The sequence below is a fragment of the Pleurodeles waltl genome, chromosome 8 (assembly GCF_031143425.1).
Source record: "Pleurodeles waltl isolate 20211129_DDA chromosome 8, aPleWal1.hap1.20221129, whole genome shotgun sequence".
Taxonomy (NCBI): Eukaryota; Metazoa; Chordata; class Amphibia; order Caudata; family Salamandridae; genus Pleurodeles; species Pleurodeles waltl.
In genome coordinates this window covers 1,534,595,647-1,534,622,276 of record NC_090447.1, presented here as the reverse complement: position 1 = coordinate 1,534,622,276, position 26,630 = coordinate 1,534,595,647, and the positions used below count along the sequence as shown (strand labels likewise).

The 26,630-nt window shown below is 55.1% G+C and overlaps 1 protein-coding gene across 2 annotated transcripts in view; it reads left to right on the top strand.

The window, feature by feature from the left end:
- Window positions 1-26,630, top strand: part of SLC37A1 (solute carrier family 37 member 1) — a 384,263-nt gene that overhangs the window by 232,833 nt on the left and 124,800 nt on the right. For both annotated transcript variants that reach the window (XM_069202970.1, XM_069202969.1), the window contains one exon: window positions 25,987-26,113. In XM_069202970.1, coding sequence (XP_069059071.1) covers window positions 25,987-26,113 — 127 coding nt within the window. The remainder of the gene's footprint in view (window positions 1-25,986; window positions 26,114-26,630) is intronic.

The window sequence follows — 26,630 nt, the reverse complement described above, 5'->3', positions numbered from 1 at the left end:
CACTTACAGCGCAGGCCTCGCTCCAGAGCATTGACAGTATCAGCCTCGCTCCAGAACACTGACAGCATCAGCCTCGCTCCAGAACACTGAAAGTGCAGGGCTTACCCCAAGACACTGACAGCATCAGCCTCGCTCTAGAACACTAACAACGCAGGGCTTGCTCAAGATCACTGACAGCATCCGCCTCGCTCCAGAACACTGACAGCGCAGGCCTCGCTCCAGAGCACTGACAGGGCAGGGCTCGCTCCAGAACACTGACAGCTCAGGGGTCTCCCCAGGACACTGACAGCACAGGCCTCCCTCCAGGCCACTGACAGCTCAGGGGTCTCCCCAGGACACTGACAGCACAGGGCTCCCTCCAGGCCACTGACAGCGCAGGGCTCCCTCCAGGCTACTGACAGTGCAGGGGTCTTCCCAGGACACTGACAGCACAGGGCTCCCTCCAGGCCACTGACAGCGCAGGGGTCTCCCCAGGACACTGACAGCACACAGCTCCCTCCAGGCCACTGACAGCATCAGCCTCGCTCCAGAACACTGACAGCACAGGGCTCTCTCCAGAACACTGACAGCACAGGGCTCGCTCCAGAACACTGACAGCGTCAGCCTCGCTCCAGAGCACTGACAGCGCAGGCCTCGCTCCAGAGCAGTGACAGTATCAGCCTCGCTCCAGAACACTGACAGCATCAGCCTCGCTTAGAACATTGAAAGTGCAGGGCTTGCCCCAAGACACTGACAGCATCAGCCTCGCTCTAGAACACTAACAACGCAGGGCTTGCTCCAGATCACTGACAGCATCCGCCTCGCTCCAGAACACTGACAGCATCCGCCTCGCTCCAGAACACTGACAGCGCAGGCCTCTCTCCAGAACACTGACAGTGCAGGGCTCGCTCCAGAACACTGACAGTATTAGCCTCGCTCCAGAACACTGACAGCGCAGGGGTCTCCACATGACACTGACAGCACATGGCTCCCTCCAGGCCACTGACAGCGCAGGCCTCGCTCCAGAACACTGACAGCGCAGGGCTCCCTCCAGGCCACTGACAGCTCAGGGGTCTACCCAGGACACTGACAGCACAGGGCTACCTTCAGGCCACTGACAGCGCAGGGCTCTCCCCAGGCCACTGACAGCACAGGGCTCCCTCCAGGCCACTGACAGTGCAGGGGTCTCCCCAGGACACTGACAGCACAAGGCTCCCTCCAGGCCACTGACAGTGCAGGGGTCTCCCCAGGACACTGACAGCACACAGCTCCCTCCAGGCCACTGACAGCATCAGCCTCGCTCCAGAACACTGACAGCACAGGGCTCGCTCCAGAACACTGACAGCATCAGCCTCGCTCCAGAGCACTGACAGCGCAGGCCTCGGTCCAGATCATTGACAGTATCAGCCTCGCTCCAGAACACTGACAGCATCAGCCTCGCTCCAGAACACTGAAAGTGCAGGGCTTGCCCCAAGACACTGACAGCATCAGCCTCGCTCTAGAACACTAACAACGCAGGGCTTGCTCCAGATCACTGACAGCATCCGCTTCTCCAGAACACTGACAGCGCAGGCCTCTCTCCAGAACACTGACAGCGCAGGGCTCGCTCCAGAACACTGACAGTATTAGCCTCACTCCAGAACACTGACAGCGCAGGGCTCGCTCTAGAATACTGACAGGGCAGGGCTCCCTCCAGAACACTGACAGCTCAGGGGTCTCCCCAGGACACTGACATCACATGGCTCCCTCCAGGCCACTGATAGCATCAGCCTCTCTCCAGAGCACTGACAGGGCAGGTCTCGTTCCAGAGGACTGATAGTGCAGGGCTCGCTCCAGGCCACTGACAGCGCAGGGGTCTACCCAGGACACTGACAGCACAGGGCTACCTTCAGGCCACTGACAGCGCAGGGCTCTCCCCAGGCCACTGACAGCACAGGGCTCCCTCCAGGCCACTGACAGTGCAGGGGTCTCCCCAGGACACTGACAGCACAGGGCTCCCTCCAGGCCACTGACAGCGCATGGGTCTCCCCGGGACACTGACAGCACACAGCTCCCTCCAGGCCACTGACAGCATCAGCCTTGCTCCAGAACACTGACAGCGCAGGCCTCTCTCCAGAACACTGACAGCACAGGGCTCGCTCCAGAACACTGACAGCATCAGCCTCGCTCCAGAGCACTGACAGCGCAGGCCTCGGTCCAGAGCATTGACAGTATCAGCCTCGCTCCAGAACACTGACAGCATCAGCCTCGCTCCAGAACACTGAAAGTGCAGGGCTTGCCCCAAGACACTGACAGCATCAGCCTCGCTCTAGAACACTAACAACGCAGGGCTTGCTCCAGATCACTGACAGCATCCGCCTCGCTCCAGAACACTGACAGCGCAGGCCTCTCTCCAGAACACTGACAGCGCAGGGCTCGCTCCAGAACACTGACAGTATTAGCCTCGCTCCAGAACACTGACAGCGCAGGGCTCGCTCTAGAATACTGACAGCATCAGCCTCGCTCCAGAACACTGACAGCGCAGGCCTCGCTCCAGAACACTGACAGCTCAGGGCTCCCTCCAGGCCACTGACAGCTCAGGGGTCTACCCAGGACACTGACAGCACAGGGCTACCTTCAGTCCACTGACAGCGCAGGGCTCTCCCCAGGCCACTGACAGCACAGGGCTCCCTCCAGGCCACTGACAGTGCAGGGGTCTCCCCAGGACACTGACAGCACAGGGCTCCCTCCAGGCCACTGACAGCGCATGGGTCTCCCCGGGACACTGACAGCATACAGCTCCCTCCAGGCCACTGACAGCATCAGCCTCGCTCCAGAACACTGACAGCACAGGGCTCGCTCCAGAACACTGACAGCATCAGCCTCGCTCCAGAGCACTGACAGCGCAAGCCTCGCTCCAGAGCACTGACAGCGCAGGCCTCGCTCCAGAACACTGACAGCATCAGCCTCGCTCCAGAGCACTGACAGTGCAGGCCTCACTCCAGAGCACTGACAGGGCAGGGCTCCCTCCAGAACACTGACAGCTCAGGGGTCTCCCCAGGACACTGACAGCACAGGGCTCCCTCCAGGCCACTGACAGCTCAGGGGTCTCCCCAGGACACTGACAGCACATGGCTCCCTCCAGGCCACTGATAGCATCAGCCTCTCTCCAGAGCACTGACAGGGCAGGCCTCGTTCCAGAGCACTGACAGTGCAGGACTCGCTCCAGGCCACTGACAGCGCAGGGGTCTACCCAGGACACTGACAGCACAGGGCTACCTTCAGGCCACTGACAGCGCAGGGCTCTCTCCAGAGCACTGACAGGGCAGGCCTCGTTCCAGAGCACTGACAGTGCAGGACTCGCTCCAGGCCACTGACAGCGCAGGGGTCTACCCAGGACACTGACAGCACAGGGCTACCTTCAGGCCACTGACAGCGCAGGGCTCTCCCCAGGCCACTGACAGCACAGGGCTCCCTCCAGGCCACTGACAGTGCAGGGGTCTCCCCAGGAACCTGACAGCACAGGGCTCCCTCCAGGCCACTGACAGCGCATGGGTCTCCCCGGGACACTGACAGCACACAGCTCCCTCCAGGCCACTGACAGCATCAGCCTCGCTCCAGAACACTGACAGCGCAGGCCTCTCTCCAGAACACTGACAGCGCAGGCCTCTCTCCAGAACACTGACAGCGCAGGGCTCACTCCAGGCCACTGACAGTGCAGGGGTCTCCCCAGGACACTGACAGCACAGGGCTCCCTCCAGGCCACTGACAGCGCATGGGTCTCCCCGGGACACTGACAGCACACAGCTCCCTCCAGGCCACTGACAGCATCAGCCTCGCTCCAGAACACTGACAGTGCAGGCCTCTCTCCAGAACACTGACAGCGCAGGGCTCACTCCAGAACACTGACAGTATTAACCTCGCTCCAGAACACTGACAGCGCAGGGCTCGCTCTAGAATACTGACAGCATCAGCCTCGCTCGAGAACACTGACAGCGCAGGCCTCGCTCCAGAACACTGACAGCTCAGGGCTCCCTCCAGGCCACTGACAGCTCAGGGGTCTACCCAGGACACTGACAGCACAGGGCTACCTTCAGGCCACTGACAGCGCAGGGCTCTCCCCAGGCCACTGACAGCACAGGGCTCCCTCCAGGCCACTGACAGTGCAGGGGTCTCCCCAGGACACTGACAGCACAGGGCTCCCTCCACGCCACTGACAGCGCATGGTTCTCCCCGGGACACTGACAGCACACAGCTCCCTCCAGGCCACTGACAGCATCAGCCTCGCTCCAGAACACTGACAGCGCAGGCCTCTCTCCAGAACACTGACAGCGCAGGGCTCGCTCCAGAACACTGACAGTATTAACCTCGCTCCAGAACACTGACAGCGCAGGGCTCGCTCTAGAATACTGACAGCATCAGCCTCGCTCGAGAACACTGACAGCGCAGGCCTCGCTCCAGAACACTGACAGCTCAGGGCTCCCTCCAGGCCACTGACAGCTCAGGGGTCTACCCAGGACACTGACAGCACAGGGCTACCTCAGGCCACTGACAGCGCAGGGCTCTCCCCGGGCCACTGACAGCACAGGGCTCCCTCCAGGCCACTGACAGTGCAGGGGTCTCCCCAGGACACTGACAGCACAGGGCTTCCTCCAGGCCACTGACAGCGCATTGGTCTCCCCGGGACACTGACAGCACACAGCTCCCTCCAGGCCACTGACAGCATCAGCCTCGCTCCAGAGCACTGACAGCGCAGGCCTCGCTCCAGAACACTGACAGCATCAGCCTCGCTCCAGAGCACTGACAGCGCAGGCCTCACTCCAGAGCACTGACAGGGCAGGGCTCCCTCCAGAACACTGACAGCTCAGGGGTCTCCCCAGGACACTGTCAGCACAGGGCTTCCTCCAGGCCACTGACAGCTCAGGGGTCTCCCCAGGACACTGACAGCACATGGCTCCCTCCAGGCCACTGATAGCATCAGCCTCTCCCAGAGCACTGACAGGGCAGGCCTCGTTCCAGAGCACTGACAGTGCAGGGCTCGCTCCAGGCCACTGACAGCGCAGGGGTCTACCCAGGACACTGACAGCACAGGGCTACCTTCAGGCCACTGACAGCGCAGGGCTCTCCCCAGGCCACTGACAGCACAGGGCTCCCTCCAGGCCACTGACAGTGCAGGGGTCTCCCCAGGACACTGACAGCACAGGGCTCCCTCCAGGCCACTGACAGCGCATGGGTCTCCCCGGGACACTGACAGCACACAGCTCCCTCCAGGCCACTGACAGCATCAGCCTCGCTCCAGAACACTGACAGCGCAGGCCTCTCTCCAGAACACTGACAGCGCAGGGCTCGCTCCAGAACACTGACAGCGCAGGCCTCTCTCCAGAACACTGACAGCGCAGGGCTCGCTCTAGAATACTGACAGCATCAGCCTCGCTCGAGAACTCTGACAGCGCAGGCCTCGCTACAGAACACTGACAGCTCAGGTCTCCCTCCAGGCCACTGACAGCTCAGGGGTCTACCCAGGACACTGACAGCACAGGGCTACCTTCAGGCCACTGACAGCGCAGGGCTCTCCCCAGGCCACTGACAGCACAGGGCTCCCTCCAGGCCACTGACAGTGCAGGGGTCTCCCCAGGACACTGACAGCACAGGGCTCCCTCCAGGCCACTGACAGCGCATGGGTCTCCCCGGGACACTGACAGCACACAGCTCCCTCCAGGCCACTGACAGCATCAGCCTCGCTCCAGAACACTGACAGTGCAGGCCTCTCTCCAGAACACTGACAGCGCAGGGCTCACTCCAGAACACTGACAGTATTAACCTCGCTCCAGAACACTGACAGCGCAGGGCTCGCTCTAGAATACTGACAGCATCAGCCTCGCTCGAGAACACTGACAGCGCAGGCCTCGCTCCAGAACACTGACAGCTCAGGGCTCCCTCCAGGCCACTGACAGCTCAGGGGTCTACCCAGGACACTGACAGCACAGGGCTACCTTCAGGCCACTGACAGCGCAGGGCTCTCCCCAGGCCACTGACAGCACAGGGCTCCCTCCAGGCCACTGACAGTGCAGGGGTCTCCCCAGGACACTGACAGCACAGGGCTCCCTCCAGGCCACTGACAGCGCATGGGTCTCCCCGGGACACTGACAGCACACAGCTCCCTCCAGGCCACTGACAGCATCAGCCTCGCTCCAGAACACTGACAGCGCAGGCCTCTCTCCAGAACACAGACAGCGCAGGGCTCGCTCCAGAACACTGACAGTATTAACCTCGCTCCAGAACACTGACAGCGCAGGGCTCGCTCTAGAATACTGACAGCATCAGCCTCGCTCGAGAACACTGACAGCGCAGGCCTCGCTCCAGAACACTGACAGCGCAGGCCTCGCTCCAGAACACTGACAGCTCAGGGCTCCCTCCAGGCCACTGACAGCTCAGGGGTCTACCCAGGACACTGACAGCACAGGGCTACCTTCAGGCCACTGACAGCGCAGGGCTCTCCCCGGGCCACTGACAGCACAGGGCTCCCTCCAGGCCACTGACAGTGCAGGGGTCTCCCCAGGACACTGAGAGCACAGGGCTTCCTCCAGGCCACTGACAGCGCATTGGTCTCCCCGGGACACTGACAGCACACAGCTCCCTCCAGGCCACTGACAGCATCAGCCTCGCTCCAGAACACTGACAGCACAGGGCTCGCTCCAGAACACTGACAGCATTAGCCTCGCTCCAGAGCACTGACAGCGCAGGCCTCGCTCCAGAGCACTGACAGCGCAAGCCTCGCTCCAGAACACTGACAGCATCAGCCTCGCTCCAGAACACTGACAGCATCAGCCTCGCTCCAGAGCACTGACAGCGCAGGCCTCACTCCAGAGCACTGACAGGGCAGGGCTCCCTCCAGAACACTGACAGCTCAGGGGTCTCCCCAGGAAACTGACAGCACAGGGCTCCCTCCAGGCCACTGACAGCGCAGGGCTCTCCCCAGGCCACTGACAGCAGAGGGCTCCCTCCAGGCCACTGACAGCATCAGCCTCGCTCCAGAACACTGACAGCGCAGGGCTCGCTCCAGAACACTGACAGCATCAGCCTCGCTCCAGAGCACTGACAGCGCAGGCCTCGCTCCAGAGCACTGACAGCGCAGGCCTCGCTCCAGAACACTGACAGCACAGGCCTCGCTGTAGGCCACTGACAGTGCAAGGCTCTCCCCATGCCACTGACAGCACAGGGCTCCCTCCAGGCCACTGACAGCGCAGGGCTCCCTCCAGGCCACTGACAGTGCAGGGCTCGCTCCAGGCCACTGACAGTGCAGGGCTCGCTCCAGGCCACTGATAGTGCAGGGGTCTCCCTAGGAAACTGACGGCACAGGGCTCCCTCCAGGCCACTGACAGCGCAGGGGTCTCCCCAGGGCACTGACAGCACACGGCTCTCTCCAGGCCACTGACAGCATCAGCCTAGCTCCAGAACACTGACAGCGCAGGGCTCGCTCCAGAACACTGACAGCATCAGCCTCGCTCCAGAGCACTGACAGCGCAGGCCTCGCTCCAGAACACTGACAGCATCAGCCTCGCTCCAGAACACTGACAGCGCAGGCCTCGCTCCAGAGCACTGACAGCACAGGCCTCGCTCCAGAGCACTGACAGCGCAGGCCTCGCTACAGGGCAGGGCTCCCTCCAGAACACTGACAGCTCAGGGGTCTCCCCAGGACACTGACAGCACAGGGCTCCCTCCAGGCCACTGACAGCTCAGGGGTCTCCCCAGGACACTTACAGCACAGGGCTCCCTCCAGGCCACTGACAGCGCAGGGGTCTCCCCAGGACACTGACAGCACATGGCTCCCTCCAGGCCACTGGCAGCATCAGCCTCGCTCCAGAACACTGACAGCGCAGGGCTCGCTCCAGAGCACTGACCGCGCAGGGCTCGCTCCAGAACACTGACAGCATCAGCCTCGCTCCAGAACACTTTCAGAACAGGCTTCGCTCCAGAGCACTTTCAGGGCAGGCCTTGCTCCAGAGCACTGACAGGGCAGGGCTCCCTCCAGAACACTGACAGCTCAGGGGTCTCCCCAGGTCAGTGACCGCACAGGGCTCCCTCCAGGACACTGACAGCACAGGGGTCGCTCCAGGCCACTGACAGCATCAGCCTCGCTCCAGAACACTGACAGCACAGGGCTCGCTCCAGAACACTGACAGCATCAGCCTCGCTCCAGAGCACTGACAGCGCAGGCCTCGCTCCAGAGCACTGACAGCGCAAGCCTCGCTCCAGAACACTGACAGCATCAGCCTCACTCCAGAACACTGACAGCATCAGCCTCGCTCCAGAGCACTGACAGCGCAGGCCTCACTCCAGAGCACTGACAGGGCAGGGCTCCCTCCAGAACACTGACAGCTCAGGGGTCTCCCCAGGACACTGACAGCACAGGGCTCCCTCCAGGCCACTGACAGTGCAGGGGTCTCCCCAGGACACTGAGAGCACAGGGCTTCCTCCAGGCCACTGACAGCGCATTGGTCTCCCCGGGACACTGACAGCACACAGCTCCCTCCAGGCCACTGACAGCATCAGCCTCGCTCCAGAACACTGACAGCACAGGGCTCGCTCCAGAACACTGACAGCATCAGCCTCGCTCCAGAGCACTGACAGCGCAGGCCTCGCTCCAGAGCACTGACAGCGCAAGCCTCGCTCCAGAACACTGACAGCATCAGCCTCGCTCCAGAACACTGACAGCATCAGCCTCGCTCCAGAGCACTGACAGCGCAGGCCTCACTCCAGAGCACTGACAGGGCAGGGCTCCCTCCAGAACACTGACAGCTCAGGGGTCTCCCCAGGAAACTGACAGCACAGGGCTCCCTCCAGGCCACTGACAGCGCAGGGCTCTCCCCAGGCCACTGACAGCAGAGGGCTCCCTCCAGGCCACTGACAGCATCAGCCTCGCTCCAGAACACTGACAGCGCAGGGCTCGCTCCAGAACACTGACAGCATCAGCCTCGCTCCAGAACACTTTCAGAACAGGCTTCGCTCCAGAGCACTTTCAGGGCAGGCCTTGCTCCAGAGCACTGACAGGGCAGGGCTCCCTCCAGAACACTGACAGCTCAGGGGTCTCCCCAGGTCAGTGACCGCACAGGGCTCCCTCCAGGACACTGACAGCACAGGGGTCGCTCCAGAACACTGACAGCACAGGGCTCGCTCCAGAACACTGACAGCACAGGGCTCGCTCCAGAACACTGACAGCATCAGCCTCGCTCCAGAGCACTGACAGCGCAGGCCTCGCTCCAGAGCACTGACAGCGCAAGCCTCGCTCCAGAACACTGACAGCATCAGCCTCACTCCAGAACACTGACAGCATCAGCCTCGCTCCAGAGCACTGACAGCGCAGGCCTCACTCCAGAGCACTGACAGGGCAGGGCTCCCTCCAGAACACTGACAGCTCAGGGGTCTCCCCAGGAAACTGACAGCACAGGGCTCCCTCCAGGCCACTGACAGCGCAGGGCTCTCCCCAGGCCACTGACAGCAGAGGGCTCCCTCCAGGCCACTGACAGTGCAGGGCTCGCTCCAGAACACTGACAGCATCAGCCTCGCTCCAGAGCACTGACAGCGCAGGCCTCGCTCCAGAGCACTGACAGCGCAGGCCTCGCTCCAGAACACTGACAGCACAGGCCTCGCTGTAGGCCACTGACAGTGCAAGGCTCTCCCCATGCCACTGACAGCACAGGGCTCCCTCCAGGCCACTGACAGCGCAGGGCTCCCTCCAGGCCACTGATAGTGCAGGGCTCGCTCCAGGCCACTGACAGTGCAGGGCTCGCTCCAGGCCACTGACAGTGCAGGGGTCTCCCTAGGAAACTGACGGCACAGGGCTCCCTCCAGGCCACTGACAGCGCAGGGGTCTCCCCAGGGCACTGACAGCACACGGCTCTCTCCAGGCCACTGACAGCATCAGCCTAGCTCCAGAACACTGACAGCGCAGGGCTCGCTCCAGAACACTGACAGCATCAGCCTCGCTCCAGAGCACTGACAGCGCAGGCCTTGCTCCAGAACACTAACAGCATCAGCCTCGCTCCAGAACACTGACAGCGCAGGCCTCACTCCAGAGCACTGACAGCACAGGCCTCGCTCCAGAGCACTGACAGCGCAGGCCTCGCTACAGGGCAGGGCTCCCTCCAGAACACTGACAGCTCAGGGGTCTCCCTAGGACACTGACAGCACAGGGCTCCCTCCAGGCCACTGACAGCACAGGGCTCCCTCCAGGCCACTGACAGCTCAGGGGTCTCCCCAGGACACTTACAGCACAGGGCTCCCTCCAGGCCACTGACAGCGCAGGGGTCTCCCCAGGACACTGACAGCACATGGCTCCCTCCAGGCCACTGGCAGCATCAGCCTCGCTCCAGAACACTGACAGCGCAGGGCTCGCTCCAGAGCACTGACCGCCCAGGGCTCGCTCCAGTACACTGACAGCATCAGCCTCGCTCCAGAACACTTTCAGAACAGGCTTCGCTCCAGAGCACTTTCAGGGCAGGCCTTGCTCCAGAGCACTGACAGGGCAGGGCTCCCTCCAGAACACTGACAGCTCAGGGGTCTCCCCAGGTCAGTGACCGCACAGGGCTCCCTCCAGGACACTGACAGCACAGGGGTCGCTCCAGGCCACTGACAGCGCAGGGCTCTCCCCAGGCCACTAACAGCGCAGGGGTCTCCCCAGGACACTGACAGCACAGGGGTCTCCCCATGACACTGACAGCGCAGGGCTCTCCCCAGGCCACTGAGAGCACAGGGGTCGATCCAGGACACTGACAGCACAGGGCTCTCCCCAGGCCACTGACAGCGCAGGGGTCTCCCCAGGACACTGACAGCAAAGGGGTCTCCCCAGGCCACAGCGCAGGGGTCTCCCCATGACACTGACAGCACAGGTCTCCCTCCAGGCCACTGACAGCGCAGGGCTCGCTCCAGAACACTGACAGCATCAGCCTCACTCCAGAACACTGACAGCGCAGGGGTCTCCCCAGGACACTGACAGCGCAGGGGGACACTGACAGCACAGGGCTCACTCCAGGACACTGAAAGCGCAGGGGTCTCCCCAGAACACTGACAGCGCAGGGGGACACTGACAGCACAGGGCTCACTCCAGGACACTGACAGCGCAGGGGTCTCCCCAGGACACTGACAGCGCAGGGGGACACTGACAGCGCAGGCTCCCAGCAGGGCTTCTGCAGGATGTTTGCCTGCAGGAATGTGACAGGGAAGGGTCACCCTGGACCGGATCTTCCGGTTCCTGCTGCTGCCTCACCCCCGGGACAGGCGGGTCACAAGAGAAGAAACAGAAGTGCAGCCCCGCCCAGGCCGCGTGTCCAGGGGCACTTCCTATTGACGTGTGTGCTACACCTGTCGTCATGCCTGCGGTCTGTGGGTGTGCCTGTCACCCTCCCTTCACCTTGTCTGTGTGCCTGCTCCCTGTGTGTGTGCCTGCTCCCTGTGTGTGCCTGTCACCCTCCCTTCACCTTGTCTGTGTGCCTGCTCCCTGTGTGTGTGCCTGCTCCCTGTGTGTGTGCCTGTCACCCTCCCTTCACCTTGTCTGTGTGCCTGCTCCCTGTGTGCACCTGCTCCCTGTGTGTGTGTGCTGCACCCTGTGTGTGTGCCTGCTCCTGTGTGTGTCCCTGCTCCCTGTATGTGTCCCTTCTCCCTGCTCCCTGTGTGTGTCCCTGCTCCCTGTGTGTGTCCCTTCTCCCTGTGTGTGTCCCTGCACCCTGTGCGTGCCAGCACCCTGCCTGTGTGCTTGTTTCACCCCAGCTTCACCCTGCCTGCCCCTGTGTTTGTGTCTGCCTGTCCCCTGTGTGTGCGCCTGTACCCTGTGCGTGCACTATGAAGGCACTATATATAAGCGCTACCCCGGGTGTATATGCCTGTTAGAGTGTGCCGGCGCACGTTGCTGCTCGCGTGTGTATCTCAGGAAACGACTCCTAAATCCAGCCTTGGCAAAGCCAATAGGTCGGGCCTTGACAATCTTTAACATCACGCCCTAAGTGTAGCCCTCCATCGCCCCACTGGACTTAATAACTGAAACTCTGTCCCGCCCCCCCCGCCCCCCCAACCCCCCGGGTGGGCGGGGGTGGGGGGGCGAGGTTATATTCTGGTAACGACACAGCGTGCGCTCGGTCTACAATATTGTGACACACACTCCTTGAGAGTGAGAGGACTGACCCGCAGTGGTGGAGGATGGGTGGCGATCACTCCCGAGTCCGTGACGTGTGATCTTGGAGTGAGTGACTGGTGAGGGAGTAACCCCGGCAGTCAGTGTGTTTCAGTGACCGAGGTGATACCAGACACCTGAAGTGAGGTGAAGGGTGGGTGTGGTGCCCGGCGGTGGAAGTGCACAAAGCACAGCTCGTGGGTACCTGGGAACCAGGGGTCAGGGGGACGGGGGTACACCCAGACACGGGGGCGGGGGAGCCTTGGGAGTGAGGACGGAGCCCTCTGCATGTCACTCTTTTTAAAGGCGCAGGTGCATCTCTGAATCACCTGTAAGGCCAGACCTGCCCCGTCTGCTGCGGCGTCATCTTGGTGCGTGATTGAGGCTCCCCGTTTTACTGATTCTTTACAGACACAGAAACCTATTTGTTTTCCTGTCTGTGTTTTTTAATGTGGATAAAAACGGAAATCAGGATCTTTTCAGAGCCGGTCTAAATACATGACTATCAGGCCAATAGCTCTGCGGACTGACAGGTAAGTAGTGTAGGAGGCTGGACTGGCTTGTAGTGAGTACCAAGGGGTACTTGCACCTTGCACCAGGCCCAGTTATCCCTTATTAGTGTATAGGGTGTCTAGCAGCTTAGGCTGATAGATAATGGTAGCTTAGCAGAGCAGCTTAGGCTGAACTAGGAGACGTGTGAAGCTACTACAGTACCACTTAGTGTCATATGCACAATATCATAAGAAAACACAATACACAGTTATACTAAAAATAAAGGTACTTTATTTTTATGACAATATGCCAAAGTATCTTAGAGTGTACCCTCAGTGAGAGGATAGGAAATATACACAAGATATATATACACAATAGCAAAAATATGCAGTATAGTCTTAGAAAACAGTGCAAACAATGTATAGTTACAATAGGATGCAATGGGGAAACATAGGGATAGGGGCAACACAAACCATATACTCCAGAAGTGGAATGCGAACCACGAATGGACCCCAAACCTATGTGACCTCGTAGAGGGTCGCTGGGACTATTAGAAAATAGTGAGAGTTAGAAAAATAACCCTCCCCAAGACCCTGAAAAGTGAGTGCAAAGTGCACCAAAGTTCCCCTAAGGACAAAATAGTCGTGTTAGAGGGAGTATGCAAGGAAAACACAAATCAGCAATGCAACAACGATGGCTTCCTGTCTGAAGGTACCTGTGGAACAAGGGGACCAAGTCCAAAAGTCACAAGCAGCTCGGAGATGGGCAGATGCCCAAGAAATGCCAGCGGTTGGTGCAAAGAAGCTCTTACTAGGCTGAAGAACTGTGAATACTGCAGGAACGACAAGGGCTAGAGACTTCCCCTTTGGAGGATGGATCCCCCACGCCTTGGAGAGTCGTGCAGAAGTGTTTTCCCGCCGGATGGACGCCAACAAGCCTTGCTACACGCAAATCGTGCGTTTGGCGTTTTTGGACGCTGCTGGGGCCCAGGAGGGACCAGGAGGTCGCAAATTGGACCTGAAGAGAGAGGGGACGTCGAGCAAGACAAAGAGCCCTCACTGAAGCAGGTAGCACCCGGAGAAGTGCCAGAAACAGGCACTACGAGGATGCGTGAAACGGTGCTCGCCGAAGTTGCACAAAGGAGTCCCACGTCGCCGGAGACCAACTTAGAAAGTCGTGCAATGCAGGTTAGAGTGCCGTGGACCCAGGCTTGGCTGTGCACACAGGATTTCCGCCGGAAGTGCACAGGGGCCGGAGAAGCTTGCAAAGTCGCGGTTCCCAGCAATGCAGCCCAGCGAGGTGAGGCAAGGACTTACCTCCACCAAACTTGGGCTGAAGAGTCACTGGACTGTGGGGGTCACTTGGACGGTGTCGCTGGATTCGAGGGACCTCGCTCGTCGTGCTGAGAGGAGACCCAAGGGACCGGAGATGCAGCTTTTTGGTGCCTGCGGTTGCAGGGGGAAGATTCCGTCGACCCACGGGAGATTTCTTCGGAGCTTCTGGTGCAGAGAGGAGGCAGACTACCCCCACAGCATGCACAAGCAGGAAAACAGTCGAGAAGGCGGCAGGATCAGCGTTACAGAGTTGCAGTAGTCGTCTTTGCTACTATGTTGCAGGTTTGCAGGCTTCCAGCGCGGTCAGCGGTCGATTCCTTATCAGAAGGTGAAGAGGGAGATGCAGAGGAACTCGGCTGAGCTCATGCATTCGTTATCTAAAGTTTCCCCAGAGCCAGAGACCCTAAATAGCCAGAAAAGAGGGTTTGGCTACCTAGGAGAGAGGAAAGGCTACTAACACCTGAAGGAGCCTATCACAAGGAGTCTCTGATGTCACCTGGTGGCACTGGCCACTCAGAGCAGTCCAGTGTGCCAGCAGCACCTCTGTTTCCAAGATGGCAGAGGTCTGGAGCACACTGGAGGAGCTCTGGACACCTCCCAGGGGAGGTGCAGGTCAGGGGAGTGGTCACTCCCCTTTCCTTTGTCCAGTTTCGCGCCAGAGCAGGGGCTAAGGGGTCCCTGAACCGGTGTAGACTGGCTTATGCAGAATTGGGCACATCTGTGCCCAACAAAGCATTTCCAGAGGCTGGGGGAGGCTACTCCTCCCCTGCCTTCACACCATTTTCCAAAGGGAGAGGGTGTCACACCCTCTCTCAGAGGAAGTTCTTTGTTCTGCCATCCTGGGCCAGGCCTGGCTGGACCCCAGGAGGGCAGATGCCTGTCTGAGGGGTTGGCAGCAGCAGCAGCTGCAGAGAAACCCCAGGAAGGGCAGTCTGGCAGTACCAGGGTCTGTGCTACAGACCACTGGGATCATGGAATTGTACCAACAATGCCAGGATGGCATAGAGGGGGCAATTCCATGATCATAGACATGTTACATGGCCATATTCGGAGTTACCATGGTGAAGCTACATATAGGTAGTGACCTATATGTAGTGCACGCGTGTAATGGTGTCCCCGCACTCACAAAGTTCAGTGAATTGGCTCTGAACAATGTGGGGGCACCTTGGCTAGTGCCAGGGTGCCCTCACACTAAGTAACTTTGCACCTAACCTTTACCAGGTAAAGGTTAGACATATAGGTGACTTATAAGTTACTTAAGTGCAGTGTAAAATGGCTGTGAAATAACGTGGACGTTATTTCACTCAGGCTGCAGTGGCAGGCCTGTGTAAGAATTGTCAGAGCTCCCTATGGGTGGCAAAAGAAATGCTGCAGCCCATAGGGATCTCCTGGAACCCCAATACCCTGGGTACCTCAGTACCATATACTAGGGGATTATAAGGGTGTTCCAGTAAGCCAATGTAATTGTTAAAAATGGTCACTAGCCTGTCAGTGACAATTTGGAAAGAAATGAGAGAGCATAACCACTGAGGTTCTGATTAGCAGAGCCTCAGTGAGACAGTTAGTCACTACACAGGTAACACATACAGGCACACTTATGAGCACTGGGGCCCTGGGTTACCAGGGTCCCAGTGACACATACAACTAAAACAACATATATACAGTGAAAAATGGGGGTAACATGCCAGGCAAGATGGTACTTTCCTACACAACCCCCCCCCCAAACGAAGGACAATAAGACTAGCCATTACCTGATGAGTCTTCATTGTCTAAGTGGAAATATCTGGAGAGTCCATCTGCATTGGAGTGGCTACTCCCAGGTCTATGTTCCACTGTATAGTCCATTCCCTGTAGGGATATGGACCACCTCAATAATTTAGGATTTTCACCTTTCATTTGTTTTAGCCAAAGTAGAGGTTTGTGGTCTGTCTGAACAATGAAGTGAGTGCCAAACAGGTATGGCCTCAACTTCTTCAGAGCCCAGACCACAGCAAAGGCCTCCCTCTCAATGGCAGACCAACGCTTTTCTCTAGGGGTCAACCTTCTACTAATAAAAGCAACAGGTTGATCCTGGCCCTCAGAATTAAGTTGTGATAGGACTGCCCCTACTCCTAATTCAGATGCATCAGTTTGGACATAGAATTTTTTAGAGTAACAAGGGCTTTTCAGGACAGGTGCAGAGCACATGGCCTGCTTCAGCTCCTCAAAAGCTTTCTGACAGTTTGCTGTCCATAATACCTTTTTAGGCATTTTCTTGGATGTGAGGTCATTAAGGGGGGCTGCAATGGAGCCATAGTTCTTAATGAACCTCCTGTAATACCCAGTGAGGCCTAGGAAGGCTCTCACCTGAGTCTGAGTGGTAGGGGGAATCCAATCAATAATAGTTTGGATTTTCCCCTGAAGTGGTGCAATCTGTTCCCCACCAACAAGGTGTCCCAGATAAACCACCTTACCCTGCCCTATCTGGCACTTTGAAGCCTTGATAGTGAGGCCTGCCTTTTGCAGGGCCTCCAAAACTTTCCAAAGGTGGACCAGGTGATCATCCCAGCTGGAGCTAAAGACAGCTATATCATCCAAATATGCTGCACTGAAAGCTTCCAGCCCTTGCAGGACTGTGTTCACCAACCTCTGAAAAGTGGCAGGTGCATTTTTCAAACCAAAAGGCATTACAGTAAACTGGTAATGTCCTCCAATGGTAGAAAATGCAGTCTTAGGTTTAGCATCTTCTGACATTTTGATCTGCCAATACCCTGCAGTCAAATCAAAAGTGCTTAGATACTTGGCAGATGCCAGTGTATCTATTAGCTCATCTGCCCTGGGTATAGGGTGAGCATCTGTTTTGGTTACCAAGTTGAGACCTCTATAGTCTACACAAAACCTCATTTCCTTCTTTCCATCTTTAGAATTGGGTTTTGGTACCAGTACCACAGGAGAAGCCCATGGACTGTCAGAGTGCTCAACCACTCCTAGTTCCAACATCTTCTGAACTTCTTGCTTTATGCAGTCCCTGACATGGTCAGGCTGCCTATAGATCTTACTTTTGACAGGTAAACTGTCTCCAGTATCTATAGTGTGCTCACACCAAGAAGTGGTGCCTGGCACAATGGAGAAGAGTTCTGAAAATTGTCCTAGGAGATTTATGCAATTATCTTTCTGCTCAGCAGTAAGACAATCAGCCAAAACTACACCTTCCACAAGAGCATCTTGTTCTGTGGAAGAGAAGAGATCAGGTAGAGGATCACTGTCTTCTTCCTGTCCCTCATCTGTTGCCATGAGCAGGGTGAGATCAGCCCTGTCATAGTAGGGTTTCAGGCGGTTGACATGGAGCACCCTAAGGGGACTCCTGGCAGTGCCTAAGTCAACCAAGTAGGTGACTTCACCCTTCTTTTCAACAATTGTGTGTGGACCACTCCATTTATCTTGGAGTGCTCTTGGGGCCACAGGCTCCAAGACCCACACTTTCTGCCCTGGTTGGTACTGAACCAAAACAGCCTTCTGATCATGCCATTGCTTCTGGAGCTCTTGGCTGGCCTGAAGGTTTTTACTGGCCTTTTTCATGTACTCAGCCATCCTTGATCTGAGGCCAAGTACATAATCCACAATATCCTGCTTAGGAGCTTTTAAAGGTTGTTCCCAACCCTCCTTTACAAGTGTGAGTGGACCCCTAACAGGGTGTCCAAAAAGAAGTTCAAAGGGGCTGAAGCCCACTCCTTTCTGGGGTACCTCCCTGTAGGCAAAAAGGAGGCATGGTAGAAGGATATCCCATCTCCTGCGGAGTTTTTCAGGGAGTCCCATAATCATGCCTTTGAGAGTTTTATTAAATCTCTCCACCAGTCCATTTGTTTGTGGATGATAGGGTGTTGTGAACTTGTAAGTTACACCACACTCCTTCCACATGGCCTTTAAGTATGCAGACATGAAATTGCTTCCTCTGTCTGATACTACTTCCTTTGGGAAGCCCACCCTGGAAAATATTCCCAGGAGGGCCTTTGCCACTGCAGGAGCTGTAGTGGTCCTTAAAGGAATAGCTTCAGGATATCTTGTGGCATGGTCCACTACCACCAAGATAAACCTATTGCCTGAAGCAGTAGGAGGGTCAAGGGGGCCAACTATGTCAACCCCTACCCTTTCAAAGGGAACCCCAACCACAGGCAGTGGGATAAGGGGTGCCTTTGGAGTGCCACCTGTCTTGCCACTGGCTTGACAGGTTTCACAGGACTTACAAAATTCTTTTGTGTCCTCAGACATCCTAGGCCAATGAAACAGTGGTACCAATCTGTCCCAAGTTTTCATTTGACCCAGGTGCCCAGCTAAGGGAATGTCATGTGCCAGTGTTAGGAGGAACTTTCTGTACTCCTGAGGAATCACTAATCTCCTGGCAGCTCCAGGTTTAGGATCCCTATGCTCAGTGTACAAGAGGTTGTCCTCCCAGTAAACTCTGTGTGAGTCACTGACATCCCCATTAGCCTGTTTGACAGCTTGCTGTCTGAGACCCTCTAATGTGGGACAGGTTTGCTGTGCCACACTCAGCTCCTCTCTGGCAGGCCCCCCTTCACCCAAAAGCTCAGCAGTGTCTGCTTCCAGCTCCTCTGGTGTAGGTTCTCCACAGGGAGGGAATTCTTCTTCCTCAGAAGTTGAATCCACTGTAGAGGGAGGGATAGTAGGAAGTGGTTTGCTTCTACTAGCCCTAGCTTTAGGGAGCACTTGGTCCATTGTTCCAGGATCCAAGCTTCCCTGTCCTTTTTGCTTTTTGGCCTGAGCCCTTGTCAAAGCAAAAATATGCCCTGGGATGCCCAGCATTGCTGCATGGGCCTCCAACTCCACATCTGACCAAGCTGATGTCTCCAAATCGTTCCCTAATAGACAGTCTACAGGTAAATCTGAAGCTACCACAACTTTCTTTGGACCAGATACCCCCCCCCAGTTGAGATTTACAACAGCCATGGGGTGGCTTTGTGTTATGTTGTGAGCATCGGTTACTTGGTACTGGTGTCCAAGTATGTGTTGTTCAGGGTGCACCAGTTTCTCAATCACCATTGTGACACTGGCACCTGTGTCCCTGTAGGCCTGGACCTCAACACCATTTATTAGGGTTAGTTGCTTGTACTTCTCCAAGTTATGGGGGCAAGCAACCAAAGTGGCTAAGTCAATAGCCCCTTCAGAGACTAAAGTAGCCTCTGTGGTCTCCCTAATCAGACCAACCCCAACTAAATTACCAAAAGTGAGCCCAGCTACTCCCTTGGATTGGCTATTAGTAGGTTTGCTCCCACCACCACTGCTATTAGTAGGGACACTAGGTGTAGCAGTAGGGGTTGTAGTGGTAGGAGCTGTGGTGCCTTTCTTTGGACAACTGGGATCTGTTGTCCAATGGCCTTTTATCTTACATAAATAGCACCATGGTTTCTTTTCCTTGTTCTGATTAAAGGAGGATTTGGGCCCACCACCCCCACCAGAGTGTTTTTGTGGGCCTGATGAAGACTCATTTTTAGATTTGTCCCCACCCTTGTCAGAAGACTTACCATCCTTCTTTTTGTTGCCATCTTTGTCACCCCCTGTATGAACTTTTCTGTTCACTCTTGTTCTGACCCATTTGTCTGCCTTCTTTCCCAATTCTTGGGGAGAGGTCAGATCAGAGTCCACCAAGTACTGGTGCAACAAATCAGACACACAATTATTAAGAATATGCTCTCTCAGGATCAAGTTATACAGGCTGTCATAATCAGTAACTTTACTGCCATGTAACCACCCCTCCAAGGCCTTCACTGCCTGGTCAATGAAATCAACCCAGTCTTGTGAAGACTCCTTTTTGGTATCTCTGAACTTTATCCTGTACTGTTCAGTGGTTAAGCCATAACCATCCAGGAGTGCATTCTTAAGAACTTGGAAATTGTTAGCATCATTTTCTTTTACAGTAAGGAGCCTATCCCTACCTTTTCCAGTAAATGATAGCCATAGGATAGCAGCCCACTGCTTTTGAGGGACATCCTGTACAGCACAGGCCCTCTCAAGTGCAGCAAACCACTTGTTAATGTCATCCCCCTCCTTGTAAGGGGGAACTATCTTATGCAGATTCCTGGAATCATGCTCTTTTGCAGGATGACTATGGGGAATACTGCTGCTGCCACCATGGGTATCTAAACCCATTTTCTGTCTTTCCCTCTCTATTTCTAAAGACTGTCTATCCAAATCCAGCTGTTGCTTCTTGAGCTTCAGTCTGGTTTGCTCCACTCTCAATCTATTGAGCTCCCTTTCCAACAATCTGTCATCAGGGTGGGTGGGAGGGACATTTCTAGATACAGAGGTATGATGGGAATGAACAGAAGGAGACCTGTCCCTTACAGAGGGCACCCTAACAGCTTGGCTACCAGTATAATGTGAGAGTACATCATCAGTATGATGTGATTCAACCTCTGTACCAACTATGCTAGACTGTCTAGTAATGGGCAGGCTGAGAAGTTTCTTTCCTGAACCTTTTCCTGGGGGAGTCCCTGGATCAGATTGAGAACCATTAGCTACTTTTTCTACAGATTGGGCACTTATGGCCTTATCCTGTACTCTAAGCATATTAATTAACAGTTCTAAGGAAGGATTCTTCCCTACACTCAAACCTCTCTCTATGCAGAGACTCCTTGCTCCTTTCCAGCTAAGGTGATCATATGCAAGTTTGGACAGTTCAACTTTTTGGCCTGTGCCAGACATTTTTAGAGAGAGTTAAAGTGATAGACAAAGAGAAAAAAGTTTTCAGAACTTTTTGGAAAGACAGAAAAAAACTTTTTAAACTTTTAAGAACTTTTTGAAAGTTTAGAAGTACTTTTCAGCACTTAGAAAAGAGTGAAAAGAGGAAATGCAAAACTTTTTGGCTATGTGTATATACACTGACCTTGTTTTGTATATTTTTCTCTTATGAAAAGTACAATGACAAGAGTGGTAAGTAGTCTCAAGCACTTATCCCACCACTGCACAACCAATGTAGGAGGCTGGACTGGCTTGTAGTGAGTACCAAGGGGTACTTGCACCTTGCACCAGGCCCAGTTATCCCTTATTAGTGTATAGGGTGTCTAGCAGCTTAGGCTGATAGATAATGGTAGCTTAGCAAAGCAGCTCAGGCTGAACTAGGAGACGTGTGAAGCTACTACAGTACCACTTAGTGTCATATGCACAATATCATAAGAAAACACAATACACAGTTATACTAAAAATAAAGGTACTTTATTTTTATGACAATATGCCAAAGTATCTTAGAGTGTACCCTCAGTGAGAGGATAGGAAATATACACAAGATATATATACACAATAGCAAAAATATGCAGTATAGTCTTAGAAAACAGTGCAAACAATGTATAGTTACAATAGGATGCAATGGGGAAACATAGGGATAGGGGCAACACAAACCATATACTCCAGAAGTGGAATGCGAACCACGAATGGACCCCAAACCTATGTGACCTCGTAGAGGGTCGCTGGGACTATTAGAAAATAGTGAGAGTTAGAAAGAATAACCCTCCCCAAGACCCTGAAAAGTGAGTGCAAAGTGCACCAAAGTTCCCCTAAGGACAAAATAGTCGTGTTAGAGGGAGTATGCAAGGAAAACACAAATCAGCAATGCAACAACGATGGCTTCCTGTCTGAAGGTACCTGTGGAACAAGGGGACCAAGTCCAAAAGTCACAAGCAGCTCGGAGATGGGCAGATGCCCAAGAAATGCCAGCGGTTGGTGCAAAGAAGCTCTTACTAGGCTGAAGAACTGTGAATACTGCAGGAACGACAAGGGCTAGAGACTTCCCCTTTGGAGGATGGATCCCCCACGCCTTGGAGAGTCGTGCAGAAGTGTTTTCCCGCCGGATGGACGCCAACAAGCCTTGCTACACGCAAATCGTGCGTTTGGCGTTTTTGGACGCTGCTGGGGCCCAGGAGGGACCAGGAGGTCGCAAATTGGACCTGAAGAGAGAGGGGACGTCGAGCAAGACAAAGGGCCCTCACTGAAGCAGGTAGCACCCGGAGAAGTGCCAGAAACAGGCACTACGAGGATGCGTGAAACGGTGCTCGCCGAAGTTGCACAAAGGAGTCCCACGTCGCCGGAGACCAACTTAGAAAGTCGTGCAATGCAGGTTAGAGTGCCGTGGACCCAGGCTTGGCTGTGCACACAGGATTTCCGCCGGAAGTGCACAGGGGCCGGAGAAGCTTGCAAAGTCGCGGTTCCCAGCAATGCAGCCCAGCGAGGTGAGGCAAGGACTTACCTCCACCAAACTTGGGCTGAAGAGTCACTGGACTGTGGGGGTCACTTGGACGGTGTCGCTGGATTCGAGGGACCTCGCTCGTCGTGCTGAGAGGAGACCCAAGGGACCGGAGATGCAGCTTTTTGGTGCCTGCGGTTGCAGGGGGAAGATTCCGTCGACCCACTGGAGATTTCTTCGGAGCTTCTGGTGCAGAGAGGAGGCAGACTACCCCCACAGCATGCACAAGCAGGAAAACAGTCGAGAAGGCGGCAGGATCAGCGTTACAGAGTTGCAGTAGTCGTCTTTGCTACTATGTTGCAGGTTTGCAGGCTTCCAGCGCGGTCAGCGGTCGATTCCTTATCAGAAGGTGAAGAGGGAGATGCAGAGGAACTCGGCTGAGCTCATGCATTCGTTATCTAAAGTTTCCCCAGAGCCAGAGACCCTAAATAGCCAGAAAAGAGGTTTTGGCTACCTAGGAGAGAGGAAAGGCTACTAACACCTGAAGGAGCCTATCACAAGGAGTCTCTGACGTCACCTGGTGGCACTGGCCACTCAGAGCAGTCCAGTGTGCCAGCAGCACCTCTGTTTCCAAGATGGCAGAGGTCTGGAGCACACTGGAGGAGCTCTGGACACCTCCCAGGGGAGGTGCAGGTCAGGGGAGTGGTCACTCCCCTTTCCTTTGTCCAGTTTCGCGCCAGAGCAGGGGCTAAGGGGTCCCTGAACCAGTGTAGACTGGCTTATGCAGAATTGGGCACATCTGTGCCCAACAAAGCATTTCCAGAGGCTGGGGGAGGCTACTCCTCCCCTGCCTTCACACCATTTTCCAAAGGGAGAGGGTGTCACACCCTCTCTCAGAGGAAGTTCTTTGTTCTGCCATCCTGGGCCAGGCCTGGCTGGACCCCAGGAGGGCAGATGCCTGTCTGAGGGGTTGGCAGCAGCAGCAGCTGCAGAGAAACCCCAGGAAGGGCAGTCTGGCAGTACCAGGGTCTGTGCTACAGACCACTGGGATCATGGAATTGTACCAACAATGCCAGGATGGCATAGAGGGGGCAATTCCATGATCATAGACATGTTACATGGCCATATTCGGAGTTACCATGGTGAAGCTACATATAGGTAGTGACCTATATGTAGTGCACGCGTGTAATGGTGTCCCCGCACTCACAAAGTTCAGTGAATTGGCTCTGAACAATGTGGGGGCACCTTGGCTAGTGCCAGGGTGCCCTCACACTAAGTAACTTTGCACCTAACCTTTACCAGGTAAAGGTTAGACATATAGGTGACTTATAAGTTACTTAAGTGCAGTGTAAAATGGCTGTGAAATAACGTGGACGTTATTTCACTCAGGCTGCAGTGGCAGGCCTGTGTAAGAATTGTCAGAGCTCCCTATGGGTGGCAAAAGAAATGCTGCAGCCCATAGGGATCTCCTGGAACCCCAATACCCTGGGTACCTCAGTACCATATACTAGGGGATTATAAGGGTGTTCCAGTAAGCCAATGTAAATTGGTAAAATTGGTCACTAGCCTGTCAGTGACAATTTGGAAAGAAATGAGAGAGCATAACCACTGAGGTTCTGATTAGCAGAGCCTCAGTGAGACAGTTAGTCACTACACAGGTAACACATACAGGCACACTTATGAGCACTGGGGCCCTGGGTTACCAGGGTCCCAGTGACACATACAACTAAAACAACATATATATAGTGAAATATGGGGGTAACATGCCAGGCAAGATGGTACTTTCCTACAAGTAGCTTAAAACATAAAGGCATTTTAATAATGATGCTTAAATATGCCGAACATTGACGCTAAACGTTTCATATCTTATGAAGTGTTTTGATTTATCATCTACGGGTCTTAAAATTCCAATAGGAACGTACATTTTTTCACAAAACCTAAAATAAATAAAGATAAATACAGATGAAATCAGCAAAAAAAAATATTTGGCGACGAGGAGGACTCATTCCGTGCGCACTAATTACACACACAGGAGGGGATGCGGGGGGGCAAGGCTGGGGGGCGGTTCTTTGCAGGGGTCCCCGCGGCCCTGGGGCTGTTACTAACATTACTTGGAGCAAACACGGAAGTAATTGAGCCCTCAGTGTGGGTGAGGTCGATCTGAACCAACAGCTCTTGTTTCAGGAGCTCAGAAGGCCTTAAATAAAGAACACACCGTGGGGTGTGTCTGTCTGTAGTAGCGGGTGACGACCCCTTCATCGCACCCTGATGGCTACTGACAGGGGCTCTGTGGCCAGTGCGGAGCAGCACCGAGGACCACGTGCCACGATCCAGCATGACCCACAGTGTTATTTGTTGATTACATTTTTAAAGTTGGGTCTCTAGAGAACAAGGTACCGCGCTATTCACACGCTCTGCAGGCCCGGGTGATCCCCAGACTGTCCGAGGAGCTGGCAATCTAGGAAGGAAATATCTGCGAAAAGGCGATGGTGGCTAAGCCTTCACCGAAGACGGCATTGCCCCATCACTCAAGAGCTCAGATTAACAATCAGACCCCCCCCCCCCCCCCCCCCGGCCCACTGAGTTCTTCTCCCATACCACTCCTCACCAGGGGTGTAGCGTCAGGTTTTTTTGGGGTGTTGCATCCCCTAATAAATGCATTTTTTGATAAATAGTTGTGTACAGGTGCTTTCAGATGGGTGTTGTGAGATGTCAGTCGGATTTCACCAGGAATGTGTACATACACACAGACAAAAAGCGCACGCGCATTATATCTGTGATTTGAAAGTCCTTAAAATGTTGGTTATTTTTACAAAATATTGTGTTTATCTCTTCCCAGCCCGCATTCCTCTCCCTTTCCACTGCCCCATGGGCCCCTCTCATGCACCCTGCTTGTATAATGTATTTAAACATTCTTTGCTGGCCTGATTGCTGGAAAGTTTGAGGCTTACAGCCCCTCCAATCTTACTGACAAGTCACGCCCCTGCCACGACCTCTCCCCGGACTTCTGCTATAAATGCTGAGATAATCCGCTCTCCGGCACTTATTCTCATGCAGCGAGCTGAAGGGAGTTCACTGATGCGGACACAAAGTGATACTTCATGGAATCATTGCCACGGTAGGGGATGCCCGCCCCCTCCTGGCACACACTGTGATTCCCCCTCTCTCCCTGTGCCACAGGGGGGTGAGGGGGCAGTAGTCGGTGCCCAGTGACCCAAGAGAGAGAGTTAGACCTTTAATTTGTGATGTTTTATCACTGATAAGATTAGGGACTGAGTATACTTTCACCAGCACCATTTCATGGTGCACTGCCTCTGCTTCCCTCCAGGGGGAGCTCGTGGTGTTTTAATAGGTGTAAGGAAGTGACTATACTTTCACCAGCAGCATTTCATGGTGCGCTGCCTCTTCTTCCCTCCAGGGGGAGCTCGTGGTGTTTTAACAAGTGTAAGGAAGTGAGTAAACTTTCACCAGCAGTTTTTCATGGTGCACTGCCTCTCTTTCCCTCTGGGGGGAGCTGGTGGTGCCAGTTGTAATGAAGTGAGTATACTTTCACCAGCAGCATTTCATGGTGCACTGTCTCTCCTTCCCTCCAGGGGGAGCTTGTGGTGTTTTACCAGTTCTAATGAAGTGAGTAAACATTCACCAGCAGCATTTTATGGTGCACTGTCTCTCCTTCCCTCCAGGGGGAGCTTGTGGTGCTTTACCAGTTCTAATGAAGTGAGTAAACTTTCACCAGCAGCATTTCATGGTGCACTGCCTCCCCTTTCCCCTAGGGGGAGCTTGTGCTGTTTTACCAGTTGTAATTAAGTGAGTAACCTTTCACCGCCAGCATTTCATGGTGCACTCTCTCTCCTTTCCTCCAGGGGGAGCTCCACAAACACTGCGCATCTGCACATGAAGTGGAACTGCACAGCTACAAGGAGTATGTCATACGGCCGCTGCTGCACGAGCCCCCTAGGAATGCCACCCCCTGCGGCTGGGCACCCTTTGGTGAGTACTGCAGGGCACGAGCCAGTGATGGTACAGTCAAGGTGGCTAATGGAGGCTGGTGTGTCATGGTGCGTGGGTGAACATGTGAACATGTGAACGTGTGAAGAAGCGTGTTATGTGTGGAGGAATCTGGCATGTGGGATTGTGTGGTGTGTGGAGGCTTGAAACGTTGTGGTGATTGGCAGAATGTACTGTGAAGCATCACATAATGTGGCATAGTCTGGTGTTTTGTAGTGGTGTGTGAGTCACTGATTGTGGTATCTGGAGGTATGCAAAGGCGTAGTGAGTGGCAGAGTGTGCAGTGAAGCATCACATTGTGCGGCATAGTCTGCGGGATTGTAGTGGTGTGTGTGGCTGATAGTGGTATGTGGAGGTTTTCAAAGGTGTGGTGAGCGACAGACTACTGTAAAGCATCACTAAGTTTGGCATAGTCTAGTGGTTTATAGTGGTGTGTATGTGGCTGATTGTGGTATATGGAAGCATGTGAAGGTATGGTGATTGTCAGAGTGTACTGTGA